This window comes from Patella vulgata, chromosome 3 (assembly GCF_932274485.2).
Source record: "Patella vulgata chromosome 3, xgPatVulg1.2, whole genome shotgun sequence".
NCBI lineage: Eukaryota > Metazoa > Mollusca > Gastropoda > Patellidae > Patella > Patella vulgata.
The window spans coordinates 79,789,174-79,813,315 of record NC_065881.2 but is presented as its reverse complement, the minus strand read 5'-3'; the positions used below and the strand labels follow the sequence as shown (position 1 = coordinate 79,813,315).

Here is a 24,142-nt window from a genome sequence, read left to right as displayed (position 1 = left end):
TGTCATTGAGTCAACAACTGGTGTGGTTTCGAATCCCCGGTTGTACGTGACAAGTAGGGTCGCCTGTCCTCCGGTTTCATCCCACTGCTAAAGACCCCTACGCCCAAGCGGATTATTGAAATAAAATTAAACCAAATGTTAGTCCCGAAAGGACCTAGTTTATGTCGAGTGGACGTTAAACTCCATTTCTCCCCCCCCCCTCTCTCTCTCTCTCTCTCTCTCAATAAACATGTCATGTGACAGAGAAAAGATTAAGATTGGAAATAAGTTCTTTGAAAGAAATGATTCAGAATAGGATGACCGATGACAGTTGGACTAAGGCAGGTGGTCAAATAGCGGATGTTTTGAATAAATATGGTGCCTCGCCAGAAAGTTTACTTGATTTTTTCGATAAAGTTTTTATAGATTGGTCGTTCTGCACAGTTTTAGTATGCTTTAAATTGTTTATTCATCATTATCTATGTTTTAAAAAAAATATACCTTAACTCTAACTGATGCAAATTAAATTTTAATTCTTTATTTAGAACTTCAAGAAGAGGAGGTTGGTTTGTAAAGTAAGCCTAAAAGAATTGTCTCTTGTATTTTATTAGTACCCTGTATTGTTCTTGCCACGTGATCTACTCGTGTCACATGATCAACTCGTGTCACATGATCTACTGTTGACACAAGATCTACTGCCTCTTCTATGTAATTTCTGGTTGAATAAACTGTTGTAGACTGCATATTTACGCCCTTATCAATTTGGACATTTTATTGTACAACATGGTCGTTGGTGTGTTCAAACACGCCCAATGTTTTTTTTAGGTGTGGTGGGGGGGGGGGCATAATTATCTTTATTATCAGCTAAATATTAACATTTATACCTTATTGCCTACTATAATGTCTTAATATGTTATTCCAAATCACAAATAGTTTGTTTCAATAAAATTAGTGAAGAATTTGATTTCCTAAGATGGCAACAAATTATCATTTTACTCTCAAATTGTTAAAACTGATTTGAGACATCAAATGCTATTATTACACTAAATGGCAAGTTCCTGTTATCAATGTGAAATTCTTAGGTAGTGTCCTGCCTACCCAACATCAAACTGTGGGCTTTATAATACTGATAGATGTCGTGAAATCAAGAAATAATTTACAATGTATGAGATCAAATGTAGTGTTGGAATAATAATTATGACGTAATGTAACACTGGTGTATCTATTTTCCTAACTTTTGACCTAAAAAAGTTTTAAGGCAAAACGGGAGATAATTACAACTTTATTTCCATTCAACTGTGGATAAAATTACAAGGTAGAGTCTCAAGACAACACTATTATGGTGTTATCCGAAACACATTTAAACATGGCTTCAGCTTATCCTGCTTCGATAATTCTTGCTTTATTTTTAATATGGAATAATGATATTAGACGAAAAAAACCCAACATTTTATGAAAATAAGATAACACTTTACATCTTACTTTTACCTGGATAAAGTGTTAACCCCTATGGGACAGAGGTAGTGGTCTATTGTAGCGCATGTTTAAAAAATAGGAAAAGTTTCATGAGCTGAGATTAGAGAAACACTAGAGTGACACCATATTGTTGGATTCACTTCACTTGAGTAATTAATAGCCAAGATAATGTTACAAATTTGGCTGTAGTCAAAACAGCGAGTCAGTGTTAAGTTTAGAGGTAAAAAATTTAGTAAAAATATAGTTTTCACTGCTTGTCTCAAATGCATTATATAATTCTCCACTAATGATGTACTTAGAGATAGCCAGAGCAAATCAATTATTGAATATGACCACGAGTTTCAATTTTAAAATTTAATATATTTTCCAAAGTGTAACCTTTTTTTTCTAACCTGAACATCAAACATAGTGGATCAGGTTAACTCTTTTAACACTAGCTCTATCTTTTTGTTCTGACCTCACCCATGTCCTCAATAATTAATACATCAAATCCCCTATTTGTATAAACTTACACATTTTAAAACGGTTATATACATTACAGTAACCTCCCTTTATTGATTAATTAATAACCTCTTTATAGATAGCTAAATAGTCTCTATATAATAATAGCTGTAGTTAGTTAAAATAACTATAAAAAAACAAGATATGAAAAAAAAATACAAGATATGAAAAAAAAAAATACAAGATATGAAAAAAAAATAATACAAGATATGAAATAAAAAAAATAACAACACCGAGTCCATTTCACCCTTTTCTTTTAATCTGTGATCTTTATTGTCTTCTGCGTTTCTAGAATGAAAAACGATAAAACTTTTATCAATCATTCTAACATAAATTGATATATGATCTATTAGGGCCAGTCCCTTTGTCACGGGTGCATGACCGAGTGTCTGACATAGAGCTATGTCTAGACATTCAGGGATATTTGGAAACGCAGCTATCAAGGCAACATTTCACTAACAGCACGTTCTTTGGCAGATGCCCGTCTTCATTAAACCGACTGGCACAGAAAAGTATAACAGTTTTCCTTAAGGTACTTTTACATACAGGGGTCTTGGTTCTTGTACCGTTTCCAGAACACCTGGTTCCACTTCTGATTTACTTGTGTAGATCACACACAAGTAGCTAATAATTTTTGTTATTACAGAATGACGAGAAACTGTTTTTTTAGGAAAATATGTGAAAATGTGTTATTATAAAGTAAAATTAAAATTATGCATGCAAATGAAAATTGGTATTATATACTGAGCGCCATGGAAAACGCATCACTTAGTTTTTCGTATAACAAAATGATCCTGTAAACATATCTTATTTATTTTGCTTCTTATTGTGAACAATATTCAAATGGGAACACATCAATAACAACACATTTGTACACTTATGGATGTTTAATCTGTAATCAACGGTACAAAGTCAGAGGGGTCAAAACCAAAAGTACGACACAGATGTCAGTAGCGCGTGTGTCCTCCACGGGCTCTTACGCACGCACGGAATTTACCAATGTTTAAAAGAAGGCCTGGGGCAAATTGTTTCATTCTTGGACAAGAGCAGCTTCTAAAACAGCAATGGTGTGCATCTGTGGTCTCCGATACAGACGGCGTCCAATCTCATCCCAGACATGTTCTATCGGTGCCATGTCCGGAGACATGGCTGGCCAGTCCAAGACATTGATGGTGTTAGCAGCCAGGTAGTCCATACTAAAACGGGCGTTATGCGGACGTGCATTATCCTGTTGGAAGTGCTGAAGTTGTGGGTGCGCTCGAAACATCGGAACAACAATTGGTTGCAAGACATCATCACGGTAGGCTACAGCATAAGGTCGTCGTGCACAGAGTCCTACTTCTCTTAGACGACGTCTTACGGTGTTGGCACTTACTGGTCCTTGTCTTCCGACGACTGCTGCACCTGTTCGAGTCGCTGGGCGGAATCTGTCACGCAGATGAGTGACCCGGGTGTAGCGGTCTTGAGCCTGGGTTGTAACGCGTTGTGGACCAGGACGTTGACGGTCACGTGTTGATCCAGTAACTCGAACACGTTCCACCAACCTTACAATCGTGGACTGATGACAATTGAAGTGTCTGGCAATAGCACGTGTAGACATGCCAGCCCTGGACATTCCCATGGCTTCATTCCGTTGATTTTCAGTAAGTCTCGGCATCTCTAGCTCGATTCCTTTACACGTCCAACAACATATTACGACAGATTGACGTTTCAAAGTTCATGTACTGCACATTAAGTTGAAAACATGCTTTTAAAGGGCTCACACACAATGCTGCACGTGAATATTGGCTTTTTTTATGTGCATCTCGTGCAATTTTTTTTTGTGCACACGGGCCGAGATTTTTTTTTGCGTTTGGGAGCATTGTGTGAAACAATAGTTCATAGTATTGCATAATATTATACATACAAAACCACTTAGTAATAAAATATTTGGGGAAAAAAGTAATGCGTTTTCCATGGCGCTCAGTATACAATGTCTACCATATTTATTATGAAGTTATCAAAATATCTTTTTTTATTATTAAATGTGAAAAATTTGTTATTATAAAACGAAGTGAAATACTTGAAATTTATATGTATACAATACCTTATTGCTATTAATGGCGAATATGTTTTTTTTAATTCTATCTTTGTCGCCAATATGGGGACTAGTTGTAGTTGCCGAATCTGCCGGACTCGAACTCATCATATCATGGGATTTGGCTGGTGTTAAAACCCATCTGTCAGTCTGTAAAATAAACAAATTAAAACTGTAGATTTTTCTTCCTGTAGCACAAACAAACGGAAACCAAGACAGCAAATTACATTGGATAGAACACTGGGACCTCATATTTAGCGAGCCAGCGCCTTACTCACTGAGGCACCGTGGTTTCCTCACATATACGAATAATTACAGAACAAAAGATGGTTTATATTCATGTGACGTCCATCTGTGGAATTTTGCCCAAACGGCGACAGCAATATTCAATACAATATAATAAACTACCTTAGCCACCAATTCATTTTCAAAACACCATTTTTCGAAAGCTGATTTGGCAGCCTGGATGATTTGTGGATTATGTTCCTTGCAGAAGATACGAATCATATCTTCTTGAAAATGCTCTGGAAGCAACTGAGAAACCTGAAAAGAATATTAGAAATGAAATGAATTAAAGTCAAATAGGGTTTAAAGTTCTACTCACCTGCCCCAACTCGGCTTATGAAGACTAATATAAGCCATGTGGCGTGCTAGAAGTAATTTTCGTTTGACTACGGAGTTTTAAATAACTCTTTATCTAATTCTAATAATTTCAAATGTTTTTATGTGCACGCCAATCTGTAGGCGGGACTTCAGTTGTTCGTCGCATCAAAATGACTATAGAAGCTGTCTTTGCTATGCAACCCTGTCCTCCACCACTGACAAGGGGGAAACTGCACTGGAAATCTCAAGGGATGTTGTCAGTAAACATCAGGTTCGAGTCTGGGATGTCCTGGTTATCGAGCTACCATGGTTTCCATTGACTTAGTTTAAGTGAGAGAGTTTGTAGTTTTAAATGTCCCCTCGAAACAAATCAGTTTATTACGGAACTAGCATATGGCACATTGTTTATTGTATTCACTTGTGGGTAGAGGTCTTTAGCAGTGGGAATAAAGTGGATGCCCCAGAGAAAACCCAAAAGGTTGCTCAGGCGCCGCTAGGCTTTGTCATGCATCAGCTATGAAACGACTATCACTTCCAGCTCTGATATAAAATAACATTTAAACCCTTTATACAAAAGCAGCGTATGTATACACAGACGATGTTTATAAATCGTAAACAATCGTAAAATCCTACCTGATGTTTCCGAAGTCTTTTACACTCATTAGGCTTGGATTTCGTGTAGAATCGGGTATTATCAACCGGATTTTTATTCTTCATACCATAGTCATAATGAACACACTGGTTGTTAGGTAAAGAAAAGAAACAAATGTTCACAGCAGTTATGTCGTCAGAGAAGACCCATATTTATTCTTTTGTAGGCAACCAAGGGCAACAATCCATAAAGTATTTAGATCATGACTATAAGGGAACCGTGGTGGCTCAGTGTAAAAAGGTGAAGGTTAACCAGAAAATATCGGGTGTGACCCCGGTGTTGGGTGACAAAGTTCCAGGATTTCCCAGCCCAGGAAACACATTCTTAATTTTCGGTTTCACAACAAGACTAGCGCTCCATGACACCAGTAATTTCTAAACTTAAATGAGTGCTTCAATAAAAATAGATTAGCGAGTTTTTCCCCAATTGTCGTTGAAAATTCAATAAAGAGTTATTGGGTAGGCTATAGTAGACAATGTACCTGATTTTCAAATTTCCGAAATTTCCACTGCACCAAAGGATGCCCTATTTGTAATCTTTTGTTGGGGTCCTTATGAAACTCTACAAAAGATATGCGAAAGGAGCCAATTTTCGAGGGGGGGGGGGGGGGCATCAATGACTTCTGACATTAGTGACATTTTCAAACGATAAGATCTGTCATAAGAACACCTTTCATAAAACTATAAATAGACTAACCGCCAATGTAAGAAATTCGGGTTTTAATTCACCATCCAACTCAGCAATTTCTTCGAGCAATTTCTTATCTTCTTTCTGTCAAATAAAGATAGGCGGTCAGGCAACACAACATACGCACACAGCAGCTAAGGACCGTAACTCTAAAAGTTATTAACGGAGATCGCTCAAATTATATAGACTTCCCCGTTTGACTAATTTCAATAATGCGTGTAAATTTGATACAGATAGAAAGATAACTTCATTCGTTAGAGCATCCACAATGTTCTACAAAGTAAAACAATGCCCACAACGCTCGAAGTAATTAACATATATTGTTGAAATTTAATACGAGAGAGAGAGAGAGAGAGAGAGAGAGAGAGATGAGGTTTAACGTCCACTAGGTCATTTCGGGACTAACACATGGTTCAATTTTTTTATTTCAATAATTCGCTTGCGCGTAGGGGTCTTTAGCAGTTGGGGGAAACCGGAAGACCCGGAGAAAACCGACGAGGTTGGACAGGTGACCCTACTCCTTGTCACATACAACCGGGGAATCGAAACCCCGAAATTAAATACGCTTCTTCGTCTCACTAATATAAACAACATATATAGATTTAGCAAAGATCAGATAACAAATTTTTATGAAGCCTTTAGAGTGTACACAAAAAATTGTCTGACGGAGGTGACGGCAATATACGACCACATTTGCTCACACAAATATTAGAATTTATTATTCGCCGAAGTTTTTCAGACTCATTTCTTAGCATTTGAATGTCAAATAAAACAAACGGGACTTGATTGCTTTTTTTGTTTCCTGCAGTGAAATATTTACAGTTATTTTTAGAGGAAATCTACTAATCTTCAAAAGTAAACAAGCAATTAATTGATTTGAAAGATAGCTTCTAGAAATCCCACATCGAGCTACTTGTCTTGAGAGGAAATCTACTAATGTTAAAAAGAAAACAAGCAATTAATTGATTTGAAAGATAGCTTCTAGAAATCCGACATCGAGCTACTTGTCTTGTCTCACCTTATCTAGACCTTCTGGACGATGCGTCGAGCCAACACATCGGTATAACTGACGTTTCTGGATTCTATCTATCAGATCTCTGGCACCTTGTAACCCCGGTTTTCTCGACCTCATTATTCGCTGAAAGATTGTATCATCCAGTTTCTTATACGCCTCCATGTCTTCTATACATTCACTTAAACGTCGAGGTGTACTGAAAAATATTCTAGACCTTGAATGACACTGAAGTCATAAACATTTATGACCTCTTTTGAGATATTTTGTCATTAGATATTTTTCTATATCTTCGAAAACGACGCTCAAAATCTAAAGTTTCGAAAAAAGCGCATCTGAAAACAAGTCATCTATTACAGACACTGGAATGGTATTATAACGTCCTACATTTCTTTACACAGGAGGGCGGGCATAAGCTATGTAGCGTGCTGTGCAATAAAGTCTCGATTATCTGTTTTACTGCCATTACATATAAAACGCAATAAGATATACATATCACTTGTAATTCTTACGTATGGTGGGTGGGTGGGGGCGGATGGTTAGCGTGCGCGTTGTATCATAATGTATGTCATTGAGTCAAATTGCGTGATTTCGATTTCCTGGTTGTACGTGACAAGGAGTAGGGTCGTCTGTCCAATCTCGTGGGCTTTCTGTGGGGCCTCCGGTTTCCGACCAATGCTAAAGACCCTACGCGCAAGCGAAGCATTGAAATAAAATTGAACCATATGTTAGTCCGGAAATGAACCGGAAATGCCGAGCGGATGTTAAACATAATTTCTTTCGAGTCGACATTAAGATGAAAAACACTAAAAGGCCTGGCGCATCATTTTTAGCGCTATGTAATCCTGTGCAAATTACAATAAAGTGCAAGTATAATCTCTAATAGGAATATCTGTCCAATACTTGAAATACATATGTACTGTATAAATATACATTTCTGTTTACGAAAATACACAAAATAAATCTGGGACAGTTCCATTAGCAGAAATATAAATAGATCTAGGACATTTCTTTTAAGAGAAATATAAATACACTTACTTATCTGTACCGAGGATTCTAAATTTTTCACATTTATCAGCTATTATCAACGCATCTACAATCCTAGTTTAAATAAAAAAGACAGCAGATTATTATCGCCATAACAACATATTATTATTACCATAAAACAGAAAATTACCACGATATCAATATATTATTATCACGATATCAATATATTATTATCACGATATCAACAGATTATTATCACCATAACAACAGATTATTATCACCATAACAGTTTAAATAGAAATAAACACAGACTGTTATCTCCATGTCCTACTTTTCTGCACCCACCCGGCAAATGAAGACAGTGATACGTAATGCAGTGTGGATTTCTATCTACTCTTCTTCCACTTCCGACTGCCAATGGTTCTTGCACGTGAGTATGTGGTGATTGTTTCAGGACCATGTCAAGAAGGTCGTTCTGAAAATTTGTTTTAACAGTTGCCAAACCACGGTGGGTGTTTTTTTAAATACAAAGGTCAGCTACAATAAACTTACAACCCTTTTAGTACGATTACATCCTTGAAAAGGTATAGAATAATAATAATGATATGCATTTACTGAGGGCTTAATCCATGAACAATCGATTCTGAACACTTTATAATACTATTAACATACTTATAGTGTTTCACAACAGTCTGCTAAATATAAATTTAAAACTTAATCCACTTTATGAGATATTATCCAGAAACACATAGAGTCATTCCATGTACAGCCACCTCGGGTGCCATCTTGAAGTATACTTACATACACCCCACAGCCTGTGTAACTGCATGTTGATAAGCTCGACTATGTAGAGTTTTACGGGTATGAAACATGTCATATAAATTCTCTACCTCCTGTCATAAAATGAAAAAATAAATTCAGGACAAAACATCAATTTCAAAAATAGCATAACAAAATTGGGGTACTTTGATAAATTCGTACTGGCCTAAATTATATGATGTGGAAGGGAAAGAGAGGAAGAGCTTAATGACACATGATTGTCTGCAAGAAGTAGGAGGAAACATGGGTATTAACAGGAAACTCACAAGGATAGGCACGGTACCCTAAGCCTGGGTTCGCAATCATGACTTGCCTCTAAGAATATATCAATCACCGGTATGTAATATATCTCTGTTCTATAAACATAGATGTTGGCATGTTCACGAGTCTAATACATCCACAACCAACAATACCAGTGAACCTTATTCAATAAGTTTCTAAACATTCAACTAAATTTGTAAAAATTACACTGAGATTTCTTTGAAAGTCAAAGAAGTAATCAACAGGTTTTACTCGACGAAACGTGTTGGAACTTGCAAGGTAACAACTCCTCGAGTGACGGTCAAAATTTAATGCCAAAATGGTTTAAAAGTTCAATACGACCAAAAAGCAGTCGATGAAGTTAGATATTTGACAGAATTATTTCTAATACCTTAATAAATAATGCGACCATGTTTCAATACGATCTAGATCCCTTTTCTATATCATGTTCGCAAGATTTCTGGAGTTCAAATATAAAAGGGATGGTAACTCTGACCAGTCCGTATAGTTCTTAAAAGATTGTGACGCTGGACACAATAAAATACCCCGCGCATATAAAAATTAGACTTACTTTATCACGGAGACAGATCTGCTGGTCACCATTTTTATCTTCGATTACACGAAAGAACCGCATGAAACGATTATGATCAAAATTGTTCTTTATACCCAGCATGTAACAGTCACGAGCAAAATAATCCCATTTATCTACATCCACTGAATTTCTTTTATTAGCTACAATCTAAAAATAAAATAAATATAGGTTGCCAGGAAACAAAACATACACGCCCTCGGCAGCTAAGTCGCCAAACAGTCTACAATGGTTGTCAGATACCCATTCAATTGTATGTATTTTATATAAACTTACTTGACACAAAAAATTGTTTTATGAACTTACTTCATACAGATATTTCTTGTCGGGTCGACCTTTATAAATCTGGAATAAATAAAAAAAAATATTAAAAAATGTTGACAGGTAAATATTTTTTGTGACCTTTAAAATAGTGCATCGATAAAACCAAGAGTGAGAAAGGACTAATTTTGTGTTCCACTGTCGACGAAAATTTAATTAGTAAAAAAGCTGACTTCTACTGAATTTATCATGTGATGTTACCTTCTTTCCATGGCGATATCACGACAGCTAATTAATTTAATTTATCTAAGATGGACATCAAATAGAATTAAAACATTTAAGCGAGTAAGTGCCAGTAATATAAGCTATAGTAAGCAGTTTATCAAATCAGGTATGAATTTCAAATAATTGCAATAAAATTAGAGGAAAGCTTCATAGACTGGAAAATCGTGTATTATTAACATTTAGACATGTGGCCTATTAATTGTTATATTGTAATTGCAAAAATACCATTGTATAACCAGCCCCACTGAACAGCTACACTAGCTGGAGTCTGTGTGCTTTATGAATGTATTAAATTATTATGAACACAATTCTTTGGTCACTGTTAGACTAACATCATTACAGGCAAGGAACTGTAGAGCGCAGTGGACTCTTACGACTTGCCCGCGGATCCATTCACTTTTTTTTTTATTTTTTGTAATATCGTCAATGTGGTGTGTTTTGTCCACAGGATTATCTTGTATAAGATGGTTGGCATGTAGCGCGGTTCTCCTGCGCATGCTATATGGTAATTGAAAGGGGGGGGGGGGTAAAGAGAGCTGGGATTGAAAAATCCTGATGGCCCTTCTCGGCCCATGATGGGATTCAAACCAGTGCCCTACCTTTCAACATTTAACAGATGGGCATTCTATAGTTGTCTGTATAATTTATATATACACTTAAACCATTTTATTAAACACTATAGTTTTCTACATAATAATGTAGTACAAATGTTCTATACTACATATTTCACAAATTGGAGATGTCTTTTATTCATATTATAGTTTACTATAGATTTTTCCTGTGTGCAGTTTTCTTCAATTTAATGTGTTGCCAAAAAACAAACAAAAATAAGCTTGCGGGAAAAGAAATAAAGTCTTAAAATAATATATTTGTTTAATGTACTGTACATAATATATGAATGGAATTGTGATACATTTTGTCACCCTTAGAAATATCCCACCCCACCCCCCAAAAATGCCAGTACATGTAACGTAGATTTCACAACAAAATAAAAGAATTATAATAAATTATTTTTAAAATACGTCACTGAAACAAAAACAAATAATTAATGAACAGAGTCGGACTGTTGGGTGACATTTGATATTAACGTATAGCCTCTAGAACGTCCACAAGCAATTGTGGACAGCGGAAAAGAGCCGCCACAATATACGACCACATTTCAATGTAGTCGTAGAAAAAAAACCAAAACAATTATTGTATCTTAAATAGATCTCAGATTATTATACAATAATTATTTCCCATAGATATGTTGTGTTTTATTTTAATGTATTCAATTACAATGCTGTTTAAACTGTTCATAACCAAATAACTTAGTGACCGAACTCTACGACTAGAAATAAATCTGTATATGTAATATTTACTAATATTAATTCCGTGGAACTAATATCCACAATAAACAGATAATATTATGATTTGAACGGATCATTTTAATTAAATTGAATATGTAAATATCAATAACTACCGATATGCTTAACCTTTTAATTAATTCAGTGATATTATAATAAACTTAATTTATCTAAACCCTTTAATCCATTGCTATAATAATAAACTTACTTTATCTTCATTTAAAGGTCCATTAAATTGTTCTTTGATAAAATCTCTATCCTGTCGCGTCAAATTGTATTCTTCAAAATCTTTCTCTAGGTTGTTTTCTTCTATCAAATGTTCAAACATTTGAATCGAGGCCTTTTCATGCTATGCAGGCGAAATAAAATTATAAAAATTGACATAAATAAACACTTAATTGAATTTGCCGTATCTCAGAACTGTTGATTTGACACAGAATGACCAGTAAAAAGTTGAACATTTAACCAAATTCACGCAAATCTGCAAGAATCTGCAAAAGTATAATAACTAACATCTGCTAGCTCTGTCAAATCCTAAAATTTAGCAATGGTAACGGATGTTCTAGAAAACTTAAGCATACCCTGCCCCAGTGCAATACACTATTAGCTACTAAGAGAAATGATTTTGACCTGTTCTTTAAAAAAGTATTTTTATATTGCTTCTTATCTTGTGATTTTTTAATAAAAACATAATTGTTTGCTCTTCTCAAAGGTTTTCGTGTCCATATTTTAATGTTTAGAAATTGGAAACAAATTAATTGTCCACAAGACCCAAGTGGCCATTGTTAATATCAAGACCGTGAAAAACTAAACATTAAGTTTTTGATTTTGTTGTTTAGTGTTGTGTAACGTCCTACTTTTCTGCACCAAGAGGGCTAATGAATAGAGCATACACCACGAAGTGTGCTATGAGGGGAATTGTTGATCAGGCAACATTTCACCTTGGACTTCATCGAATTCCAACGGCCAAAATTTCTTTTACGAGAGAACATCAACGTGAATACAGCACCTCATTAGTTCGTCTCATACTAACGATTAGATCCTGCTCCTTGCCACGCCCAGCACCACTGACAGGACGAAACCAGGCTGGAAAATCCAGAAGAACTTTCTCGGCCAACCCCAGGGACGAACCCGAACTCCTGATTAGCTATCTAGCTCCTTACTCATTGAATCACCGTCACTCCCAACTGTAGTTGATGATCCTTACCAAGTAATAGTGATAGTCTGTTGTTTTTGAAAAAAAATGTTCAGGCGTCTGATTTTTGTCCCAGGTTGATCAACCACTAAATATATCCTTGGTAGGTTTTATTCGAATAACAACCGTGGAAATAGGTTGCTATCTAACTTACACATCCACAGAAACTATAAAGATTATCACCTAGTATCAGCCACTGTTTACCATATCCACGTTAAAATACCAATAGTTGCTATGGGAGATACAGTCTGGAGGTATGTAAATATCCATAGTTGCTATGGAAGATATATTTTTTTTTTTGGGGAGGGGGGTGTAAACACCAATAACTGCTGTGGGAGATATAGTCTGGAGATATGTAAACATCCATAATTACCATTGGAGATATAGCCTTTAGGTGTGTTAACACCAACAGCTGCTATGGGAGATATAGTCAGGGGGTGTTTACACATCAATAGTTGCTATGGGAGATATAGTCTGGAGGTGTGTAAAACATTAATAGTTGCTATGGGAAAAATAGTCTGGAGGTGTGTAAACATCAGTAGTTGCTATGGGAGATATAGTCTTGAGGCATGTAAACATCAATAGCTTCTATGGGAATTATAATCTAGAGGTATGTAAAGTAGATTACTCACGGTCCATTTAGAGCCCGGATTAACTGACTGTATAAATCTAGTGTCATACAAATGCGAGAATGGACCATGACCTGAAATCGCGAACCAACCCAACATTAGATATGTATCATTTAACCATAGAAATATATACTGATGGAATGTCCAAGCGAAGAGTTTAGCGGTATGTTGTGCAACGTCTATGCGAAGAGAAGTTGGCACAAGTGACTTTCGGCATAATACAGTCGTGCATTGAGTAATGGAAGAGGCAAGTTATTTTCTGGAATTAGACGGGGTAAACGAGGTAAAGTTATGAATAAAAAGATTACCCATTTGCTCTTTAACCTAAATACCCGATCTAAATTACATCGAGGCGTCTCGGATATCAAATAATAATATTTTAAATGTGTAATAATGTAAATATTGTGGCGTCCGTACTTTATCTCTGTACGATATTCATATTGATTGTTTTTCTTATTTTGATGTGTTCCAGTATATAATAAATGTCTTCTGTTTATTTATAGTCAATGGAATTCCCAGAATTTGTTGAGTCGGTGCCATACGTTATCATATGACAGTGGGGCAATATTCAGGTTTTTAGCGCAGGGAGGATGGGCAAAAATGGCAGTAGGCGTAGCAGCACACGTGGAGGGTGTTTTGGTTCAAGAAGTAGTTAATTTGGCAAACAATAAAGAATATGTTCGAATTATTTTACCCATTGAGCGACTGAGCCGATACTCATTGTACTTTAGTACCTTTTTTTCATTTTATGGTTTAGTATATTAGAATACCAAGAGACCGACCTCACAGCAATTTTCAAAGATTTGTTAAAATAAAATAAATAAAACTAGGCCTCATGATATAGGTCTACAAATGATCAGCTTTCAAAAAAAAAAGTTTCGCAGAATATCTCAAAGCATTTAGTGAAGATTTGTAAAAATCAAATAATACTAAGCCTAATGATATGGACCTATTTATTGCTAAGAAAAAATGACCAGCTGTCAAAATAGAAAAAAGTCACGATATGGAGACAGAATATCTCACTGCATTTTGTGAAGATTTGTAAAGTTAAAATGATATAGGCCTACTGGGCCGCATAGCATAGGTCTACCCACGTATAAAACAGTGATCAGCTCTAAAAAAAATAGTCATGATATGAAGGCAGAATTCTCTCAGAACTTTTTATGAAGATTGTATATAATTAATATAATACTAGGCCTCGTAGTATAGACCTACATATTTCTTTTAAAAGGTTGATTAGTTCTCAAAAGAAAAAGTCACGATATGCAGGTAGGATATCTCACATTATTTTGTGAAAATCTGTATAATTAAATTAATACTAGGCCTCGTGATATATGCCTACCTATTTCTAAAAATCAGTAATCAACTGTCAAAAAATCACTCAACCCAACATTAGATAAATATCATTCAACCCAGGTCATGTTCAGACTAACATGTAAAATCTTACCCAGGTCATGACACAGACCACCTATTTTGACACATAAAACATCGACATCCGTTATACCAAGCTCTGGTTGTTGTTTTTGAAGTCTACAAACCATTTCACCAGCAAGATGACAAACACTAAAATAGAAAGCAAATTATTGCTTAAAGGTGCATTAGGTAGGATTTAGATAAACTATACTATCTACATAATGAAAAATGAATATATTGAAAATTCCATTACGATTAATTTATTCTGGATGACTGTTTGAAGATGTTTCCAAGATCGTACTTGACAAACGAGACTAGTTACGATTATCCATGTTATCTTTAAAAAAATTAAATCTCGCTGGTGTTCAAATCCATTTAAATCTCGGCCACCCGATGGGTTAGCAAGTTGATTATAGACTTATCAAGTGAATCAATTTTTAAAAAATAATTTATATAAAAGCCGAAAGAAAGACATTACCAGACATTATCACACGGAATTGAAAAAACTGAGGAGAAAAATGAAAGCAAATCGGGTTTATCGTCCTACTTTTCTGCACCGACAGGAATAATAAAGACGGGAAAAATTGACTTCCTAGTACAATAATTGCCTTCCTAGTACAATGTATGGCATAACGCCCATCTTCGCTAGCTCAGTCGGTACAGAACAGTAGGACTTTAAACCCAAATCATTTCAATTCACTTTTTTTAGATCATTATATTAGTATTCTATAGAGAATATAAAAATTATAACATATTTACCCTATGGAATGCTCAAATCTATTATGCGATGCACCCGGGAAGACATAATAGCAAGGGCCTAGTTGTTTTAAATAGCGTAGGCGTTGAAATTCTGGTGTATCAATAATTTTCATACAAAGGGGGTGGATTTCAATATGGCCGTGAATAGGATCATTAAATACCTGTACAGAAGAAATAAAACAATTTAACCAGCGGCTGCCAGGCAGGATACGCCCACATTTTTAAGAGATGGATAGAGAACAAGCTAAACAAAAAGCGATTTTTCGTAACATCAAGGGCCATCAGATACCGAAAGCAAGCAAGACCTTTCTGATGTAAGCATAAATTTCGTTGAAATCGGATAAACATTGTGACCTTTAGAGTGTCCACAAACAATTGTGGACGGACGGACAGGGGCGACGACAAAATAAGTCCACATGAAAATGTGGGCGTATAAAAATCTATTCCATTAAACTCCTATACGGTTGAAATAAGTGTAGTTTAATGGTCGAGTGCGAGATATTAAGTAATATATGGATATTGTATGAGTGCGATAGCACTAGGGCAACAACTATATATTACGCAATATCTTGCACGAGACCATTAAACAGACACTATCCAGCACGTGCATTTCAATGAAATACGTCAAGTGAGTTCAATATTGCAACTAGTATAAATAATTTACGCTTGGCACATTGCCCGTACCATTATTTGAAATAATGGTACGCGAATGTCAAAGGATGGCGTCACATCTTTATTTTAAAACAAGTTAAACCCCTTGGACTATACCATTCAAAATTATATGGTGAGAATGATAAGTTTTATAGTCAGACCCACAAACAGAATGTGAATATTTGTTAACCTCATTTTACCAACAGATCTTTTTTTGTCTTCTAAAAATGGCACACAAAGCATATGCTCAATCTTCAAGATCTCTACCAATAGAAATCAGTTTCTGTAGACTTCCTCTACAACTAGATCATTTTAAAACTCCACAATCCTATTCTCCCAAGTCATTTAAAACCCTGACTTTCCTACCGTCTCATTTAAAACCCTGACTTTCCTATCTACCCAAATCATTTAAAACCCTGACTTTCCTATCCTCCAAAGCCATTAAAAACCCTGACTTTCCTACCGTCTCATTTAAAACCCTGACTTTCCTAATCTCCCAAGTGATTTAAAATCCCGACTTCCCTACTCTCCCAAATCATTTTATAACCTGACTTTCCTAACCTCCCAAGTCATTTTAAAACCTGACTTTCTTAACCTCCCAAATCATTTTGAAACCTGACTTCCCTACCCTCCCAAATCATTTTGAAACCTGACTTTCCTATCCTCCCAAATCATTTTAAAACCTGCGTTTCTTAACCTCCCAAATCATTTTGAAACCTGACAGTTACCCTCCCATGTCATTTTAAAATCTCGGGTCATTCTCAAACCCAACATTCCTGCTCTACCAGGTCATTTTAAAACCCTGCAATCTTATCCTTCCAGGTCATTTTATAACCCGATGCTGCCCCCCCCCCCCGCCCCCTCGCCCTCGCCCGGTGTCAATTTCAAACGGACGTTCCTACCATCCCAGATCATTTTCAAACCTGACGTCCACATCATCCCGGTTCATTTTTAAAAACGATAATAGTAGTCGGACTAACAGCGTACACCATAAACTATAAACCTGTGAAACAGAAGGAGAGACAAGTAATTAAGTACCTTGTAATCCAGGTCCAAAACCGTGTAGTTACTATTTTCATCTCGTTTCCGCTTTCCTGTACCTTTACCTCCATTCATACTGTTAGAAACTATGAAAATTAAATAAATATTTATAATCATAGTAATTATAGTAAATTAAGTTTAGATATGGCAGAAATAACAACTTATTTTTGTCACTTATTTCATTTTTCATACCCACCCACCCCCACACACACAGGGGCGAGGCATAATGTGGACATTATGTAATCTAGGTCCAAAACTGTGTAGTTACTATTTTCATCTAGTTTCCGCTTTCCTGTAGATTTACCTCCATTCATACTGTTAGAAACTATGAAAATTAAATAAATATTTATAATCATAGTAATTATAGTAAATTAAGTTTAGATATGGCAGAAATAAAAACTTATTTCTGTCACTTATTTCATTTTTCATACCCCCCCCCCCCCACACACACACAGGGGCGAGGCATAATGTGAACATACAAATATGGAAATAACAAGTACTGTTGTTACGATGATAAACAATCAATGCCACACTCCAAACAGTCATAACATCGCTCAGAATAAAGTAATTTGAATGCAATCTTCAATGTATTCATTTTACATTATCTGTTTTTGAACTATAATAGCTCTGTATGTTACATAATGTATCTTTAAGTATAATTCTTCATCATATATAAGATAATACTGATCCGCAGTGAATATTTGCTTGGCCGCGACAATCACTGATAAGGATGACATTGATGCGGCTTAATGAGCTAGAAATATTAACTTTTTTCCTGCGACAAATTAAATTCTAAAACATTTTTTGTATATATTGGAAAAATAAATAAAGGCGTTTGACGTATTTGTAGTTAAAAATTATTTCCGATTTAGTGTAAATGGGTATTAAAATGACTAAAATGCAGCATTTTCTCCGAAGCAGTTATGTCTTATGTAAACAATGCACGCGCCATTCAGCCAATGATTCACACAGCGTGCTGTGACAGCACGTGTTAAGGCAGTCATCTATGACAGAGATATTATACGAGACTCGTAATTCTCTGTGAAACAGATTGATAAGATATATCACTGACCGGGATAGTGAAGACGGGGATTGATTCTTTGCCAAAATGGACTAGATACAAGTGCAGTAAAATGTGCTTGCCATGTAAACCCCTAAAAGGAGAAGTGGTATCACATGTTTCAAAAGGTACCCATCACGCGACACTGTCTACCTCGGTGTCCCCATATCATTGTGGGGTCGCGGTGGCGCTGTGAGTAATTAATGGAGGAATAAGTTCCCCCTTGGCAGTGTCGTGAAACAAGGAACCTGGCTGCTGGCAACGTATATACGTTCAGATTGGAAGAAACACCGAAGCCCCGGGTACATATTGGAGTGCTCGTAGTAGGGTGACCCACCATAAATAAATATCTCCATATATCTCGACAATTACGCCACAATATTTATATATATGCCAAGCCTCAAATCAGTTTCACACAATTATAGTCACTAAATAAACGATCATGTTGTACTTAATAAGCTATGACCATTAATCATGTATAAATAATAGACTGAAAACTGGTTCCAAGAGTCGTCCATAACATCCAGACACTTTTGAGTAAAAGATAGGTTACGTGCCCTTGTTTTGAAATTAGTCTCGCTTAACCAGTCTATCGACCATTCTACGTCTGATTGACAGGTCGGGATAATCAAGACTACTTTTTTACGAAACGTAACAGAAAGTTAGAACAAGAAATTGAATTTAGAAATAAGCACGTTAGGTAGCTCAACAATCGTTTTAAAAAGCTTGTAAAAGTAAAATGAAACTACTGCTAGTATCATGTTCCTGCCTAACCCGAGTGATTCAGAGATATTATTTGTACTAAACCAAAAGATGCCGCTCTTAACGGTACAGTTAATGATAAAGCGATTTAAAAAATGAAACGAACGTAATTTCTAAATCTGCTGTAATAACCAAGAAGCTTAATTTAACTGCTATTCAAAATCGTCAACAATAAATTTTTTACGGCTGTAATAGTTGATAGATTTGTAGAGAATTGCACGTGCCATGGCTATTTATAGTATCATACTGTCAGAAAGTTGGTCTCGGCAAAGCGAATGTGCACGCTTCAGTGGTAGTCTCGAACTATCAGCGGTGGACTGTATTTCTGTGAGTACATGGGTCACCCTACTCGTAGCTCGTAGTGCCGATCTCGAGCAAAATGTCTCTCATAGCGCACTGCGAGGTGTATTCCCGCCTTCATTTACCCAGTCGATGCAGAAAAGTAGGAAGATAAATCTCATTTCAGTTCATATCTTATCACAAGTGTTAAATATATCAATGTCAACTATAAACTGTTCATGGATCATGCATCAGATTCAAACTTGTCATATGCTCACATTATTGTGACAAATGATCCTTTCGAACAATATTATTTTTCATTGTGTTTGTTATGTATGAGTCTATCCCCAAACTTAACATCAAAATTTATAAATGTTTTATTCAAAAACGATTTTGTCATTTTGATGAAATTATTAACAACCGTTATAATACTCTCAATCGGGAATTTCCGGGGACTGTAGTACACTATGAAATGTACGACCTGAAAATCACAGAGAAATTAAACCGCTATTGTAGCCCAAAATGGAAATTTCTTGGATTTTGATTGGTCGAAAAGTGGCGTCGAATGAGTATAACAGTCCTCTAAATTTTCTGGGCGACTCACTGCGAATGAATATTTTCTGTGTGCTAGACTGTTTGCAGTGGCCAAAAATTCTACACCTCAAAACTTTATTCTAGGAAATCTTCATGAATTTTTTCTTGTATGTCATCAACAATGAAATTCAACCATTGGCTTATTGAAACACACACCTGAAATACAAAAAACAAAGATAGTGAGTGTATTTGAATCATAATGGGTAAATTTCATTTCAAGGCTGGTCTGACCATAATGGTTGCTATGGTCATTCTATCATAATCAGACTGGTCAAAATCAAAGATTTTCAACAAGTCAATAAAAATACTACAATTTATTGAACTCCGTATGGACCGTAAATAACTGATTGGGATATGTTTTAGAAAATATACAAGTCGGGCTGACACTGATATGAATAGGACAGAGACTAATTTTCATACACAACACAAGCCAGGGTTTTTTGCGAAGAAAAAAAAAATCACAGCGTCGAAATGACAACGTAAACAAGCATAGCAACCACGCGCGTACGATACACAGCATATATCTACACGATCACACGAGTGTATGGACATGATATGCAATTTATTTCGAACCTAGTCACTGCTGGAGTTCAAAATCATTTAAAAAGTACATAAAATACACTTACAATTTCTGTTTCGATCTTTTCATTACGTCAAAATTGTTTTCCTTGGTATTTACGTCATTAAAACCAAAAAACGACCGTCAACTATCGCGAAAGAAAGAATTCCAAGAAAAATGTTAAATATTTTGGGCTACATCGATAAACACCTCCTGTTTAGAATTTGAAATTAAACCGCTATTAGATCTAGCAACGTAATACTAATAACATCTTTTTAAATAGTATATGCTACTTTAGTTATGTGGTTAACGTTTTATTGTGGATAATTGTTTTAACCAGTATATTACGGCTAATTGTATTTCATTATTATTGCAACTTTACTATTCAAATGTTTCACTTCACCGACAGAGGTCATGTTACAGATACATGGTTGTTGTATAATGATGAATAGTGTTGGTTATGATTCATAAACAACATCAAATAATACAACGGAAACATATTTTAACACGTTTACGGATATTAACATATTATTGAATATGAAAAACTTGAATTTTCTATGACCTGTTTGACGCATTCTCGCTCAGTATAATAATAAATTTATGTTTATTCAAAACACCAACACAGGCCTTTTAAATTTTTAGTGAATACATCGAATTCAATTCTATTGATGATCAGATGATCTTTAACATGCACAGGTGCAGACAAGAATTCACTAGAAATTCACACGGTCATACATACGGACCACGAGAAACAAGAAATAGATCCCTTCATTTCGCTTTGATCATCTTTCATAATCCACAACAAAACTATAAATATTTTATGTTTTACTATCATGTTTGTCTAGTAATCGGATGCACATTAAATATGTATTTATACAAAATTGTAATATCTATATAGTGTTGTTTCGACGCCTTAATTCTCTAAGTGGTATAACTTACCATAATACCTCAATTCTCTATGTGGTACAGCTTACCATAATATACACCTCAATTCTTTATGTGGTACAGCTTACCATAATATACACCTCAATTCTTTATGTGGTATAAGGTCTGTCATTGCGTCAAGTGGCGCAGTTTCGATTCCCCGCTTGTACGTGACAAGGAGTAGGGTTGCATGTCCAACCTCGTGGGTTTTCTTCGGGTCCTCCCTTTGGTAAAGACCCCATCGCGCAAGCGAATTATTGAAATAAAATTGAACCATATGTTAGTCCCGAAATGACCTAGTTTGTGTCGAGTGGACGTTAAACCCATCCCTCTCTCTCTCTCTCTCTCAATTAATGTTGTGGTCTAACCATAAGGTCTGTCATTGGGTCAAGTGGCGTGGTTTCGATTTCTCACTTGTACGTGACAAGGAGTAGGGTCGCCTTTCCAACATTATGGGTTTTCTCCGGGTCTTCCTAAGACCCCTACACGCAAGCGAATTATAGAAATAAATTTGAACCGTATGTTAGCCCCGCAACAATTGCCTAAGTTCATCCAAAGACTTTTTGGGAGCGTGCTTCGCCAGCGTCATATGGACGTAATCCAGTTAAATGTTCTGGCTAATATCTAAAACTTTCACTCGGTGATTACAAGAATTAAATTTTCAAATGAAACTAGTAATACTCTACTCACCTGAGCAATGATCCGTCATAGTTGAAAGTCAAGTCATCACTAAACGAACAAAGTCCACACGAAAAATAACCCGCCTTTCCTTAGGCCGTAATACGGTCTTTAATATGTGCACATGTAAAATGAAAACAACGTTTGCATGTATTACAGTGAGTGCAGTCCTGAGCCGTTTTACAGTTTTTTATGCGTGTAGTATATGGCCATTTATTAGGAGGAGACTGAAACTTATTCGATGAACATGTAGGCGGCTCCGACTTTCAAACTTGCCATATCGACGATTGGTTGAAGACTGGACACCAAACAAAACATAAAAGATAAAAAGCCATTGAAGAATGCTTTCAAACTGCATTGGGATGGTTCATAACTATAGTTTATTGAAGAAAATGCCGCGCTGAATACTGTAAATGGGAGAACTGTCCGTCTGAAAAAAAAAATTCTAACCAATGACCCACCTAGAGTGCCCCACATTTATAATAAGTGGCCTAGCTTGACCCATGCCCCACCCCACCCCAGTGCACCACAAGTCTTATGTGGGGACATATTGTGATCCATGACCAATCTAGAGTGTCCACTATATTTATGCGTGACCTAGCCTGACCCATGACCCACCTAACAATTTTTATACGCCCACATTTTCATGTAGACGTATATTGTCGTCGCCCCTGTCCGTCTGTTCGTCCACAGTTTGTTTGTGGGCACTCTACAGGTCACATTTTTTATCCGATTTTGACGAAACTTAAAATATAGGTTTATATCCCACAGATCTCGGTTACTTTCGGGAATGGCATGTACTGGACCGTAACGTCATGTATTATGGCCCCTGATTGTACGAACAATCATGTTTTCAGCTTGTGGACATGATGCGCTAGAGGTCATAAATTTTATGCGATTTTTGTTTGTTTGTTATGTGTGGCCTAGGTTATTTTCGGTAATTATTGTTGTTTGTTTTCGGTATTTAGTGACTTTTCGGTATTTAGTGACTTTTCGGTATTTAGGGTTTTTCCGGATTTTTTCGGTACCATAATATCATCCAAAACGTTTTTTCGGATTTATTTCGGTGTTTAGTGTAGCCCGACTGATATTCTTTCTGAAGATTCAAATTTCACAAGGCTGTAGTTTGCAAGAGATTAACAATCCCCAAACGCATGTCAGTACTTCAAACTTTAGTTTATAGATATAGCCATATAAGATGTTGGCCAGCCAACGAAACATTTGCCCACAGCAGCTACTTTGTCCGGCAGTCGCATATCTATTATTTTGTAGGCAATGGGTGCATTTACAAGACAGACCAGATACTAACTTTTGTCGTCAGAGCGTTCACAAGGTCCAACAAAGTCAACCAATGGCCATAACTGTATAGGTTTAATATGTATCTGTTGATATTATATAGGTCTTTTCGTTTTACTAATCTAAATAATGCATTTTTGAAGTAATTAGTTTGCGAGGTACCTCCCGGACAAAACATGTCAAATTGAAAAGCGTCTTACTCTTCTATTTTATCATACTTCAGATGGCATGATTTAGCCCAAAATAGGAAAATAACAAATTTAAAAACAAGAAAAGAAAGCAATTTGTTTAATAAATCACATAATGACACAATAAAGTATAATTACTTTTAAATGATTCCAGATACCTAAGTATGGTTTGTCGGAACCATTTTAGTCAATACTCGTCCGAAATAGTTTCTGATAACACCGATTTACCTTGTCAACAATTCCAATAACAGCTAACAGCCATGACGCCTAAACATTTAACGAAGAGTTGGATCGAATAATTACATTCTTATGAGATTAAGTTTACCTATTAAATCCAAAGAAGACATTTTTTTTAATATTACAATAATTCTTTACCTGCAATAATTGAAAATGGACAAATGGGTAAATGTAATTAATATTAACATACCTATTAACGGGAGATAATCCATCGTGTATATTTGATTTAAATATAAATGGTAAAAAATTACGTACATTTTAAGTTTGATTATGCCATGGAAAATTTTATATTTTTCAAAAATGGCAAATAACACAAGGAGATCTTAAATGTTTCAATTTGCT

The 24,142-nt window shown here is 35.8% G+C and overlaps 1 protein-coding gene across 2 annotated transcripts; it reads right to left on the bottom strand.

Annotated features, from left to right (window-relative positions):
• Positions 1 to 1,245: 1,245 nt before the first annotated feature.
• On the bottom strand, positions 1,246 to 22,366 carry LOC126814397 (deoxynucleoside triphosphate triphosphohydrolase SAMHD1). Of its 2 annotated transcripts, XM_050539495.2 has the most exons (17): positions 22,092 to 22,366; positions 17,528 to 17,548; positions 17,221 to 17,282; positions 15,532 to 15,692; positions 14,807 to 14,922; positions 13,363 to 13,433; positions 11,744 to 11,884; positions 9,950 to 9,988; positions 9,626 to 9,793; positions 8,776 to 8,867; positions 8,026 to 8,088; positions 6,994 to 7,186; positions 5,985 to 6,059; positions 5,270 to 5,374; positions 4,442 to 4,576; positions 4,043 to 4,183; positions 1,246 to 2,244 (listed from the first exon to the last, which is right to left on the bottom strand). In XM_050539495.2, exons 1-17 carry the CDS (start codon positions 22,108 to 22,110, stop codon positions 2,227 to 2,229), a joined length of 1,620 nt encoding a protein of 539 aa, XP_050395452.1. In that variant the 5' UTR covers positions 22,111 to 22,366; the 3' UTR covers positions 1,246 to 2,226. The 2 variants fall into 2 exon arrangements, with proteins under 2 accessions (XP_050395452.1, XP_050395451.1); XM_050539494.1 differs by lacking the exon at positions 17,528 to 17,548 and having other exon boundaries at positions 17,221 to 17,309.
• Positions 22,367 to 24,142: the final 1,776 nt, after the last annotated feature.

Bases quoted from the DNA above. Each gene is read 5' to 3' on its own strand.
- LOC126814397 (XM_050539494.1), bottom strand. The intron at 6,060-6,993 runs GTGAGACAAGAC...TTTATTTGACAG, and splicing joins GTCCAGAAGGTCTAGATAAG to AAAGAAGATAAGAAATTGCT. The intron at 4,184-4,441 runs GTAGTTTATTAT...TTTATTTTACAG, and splicing joins AAAATGAATTGGTGGCTAAG to ACTGACAGATGGGTTTTAAC.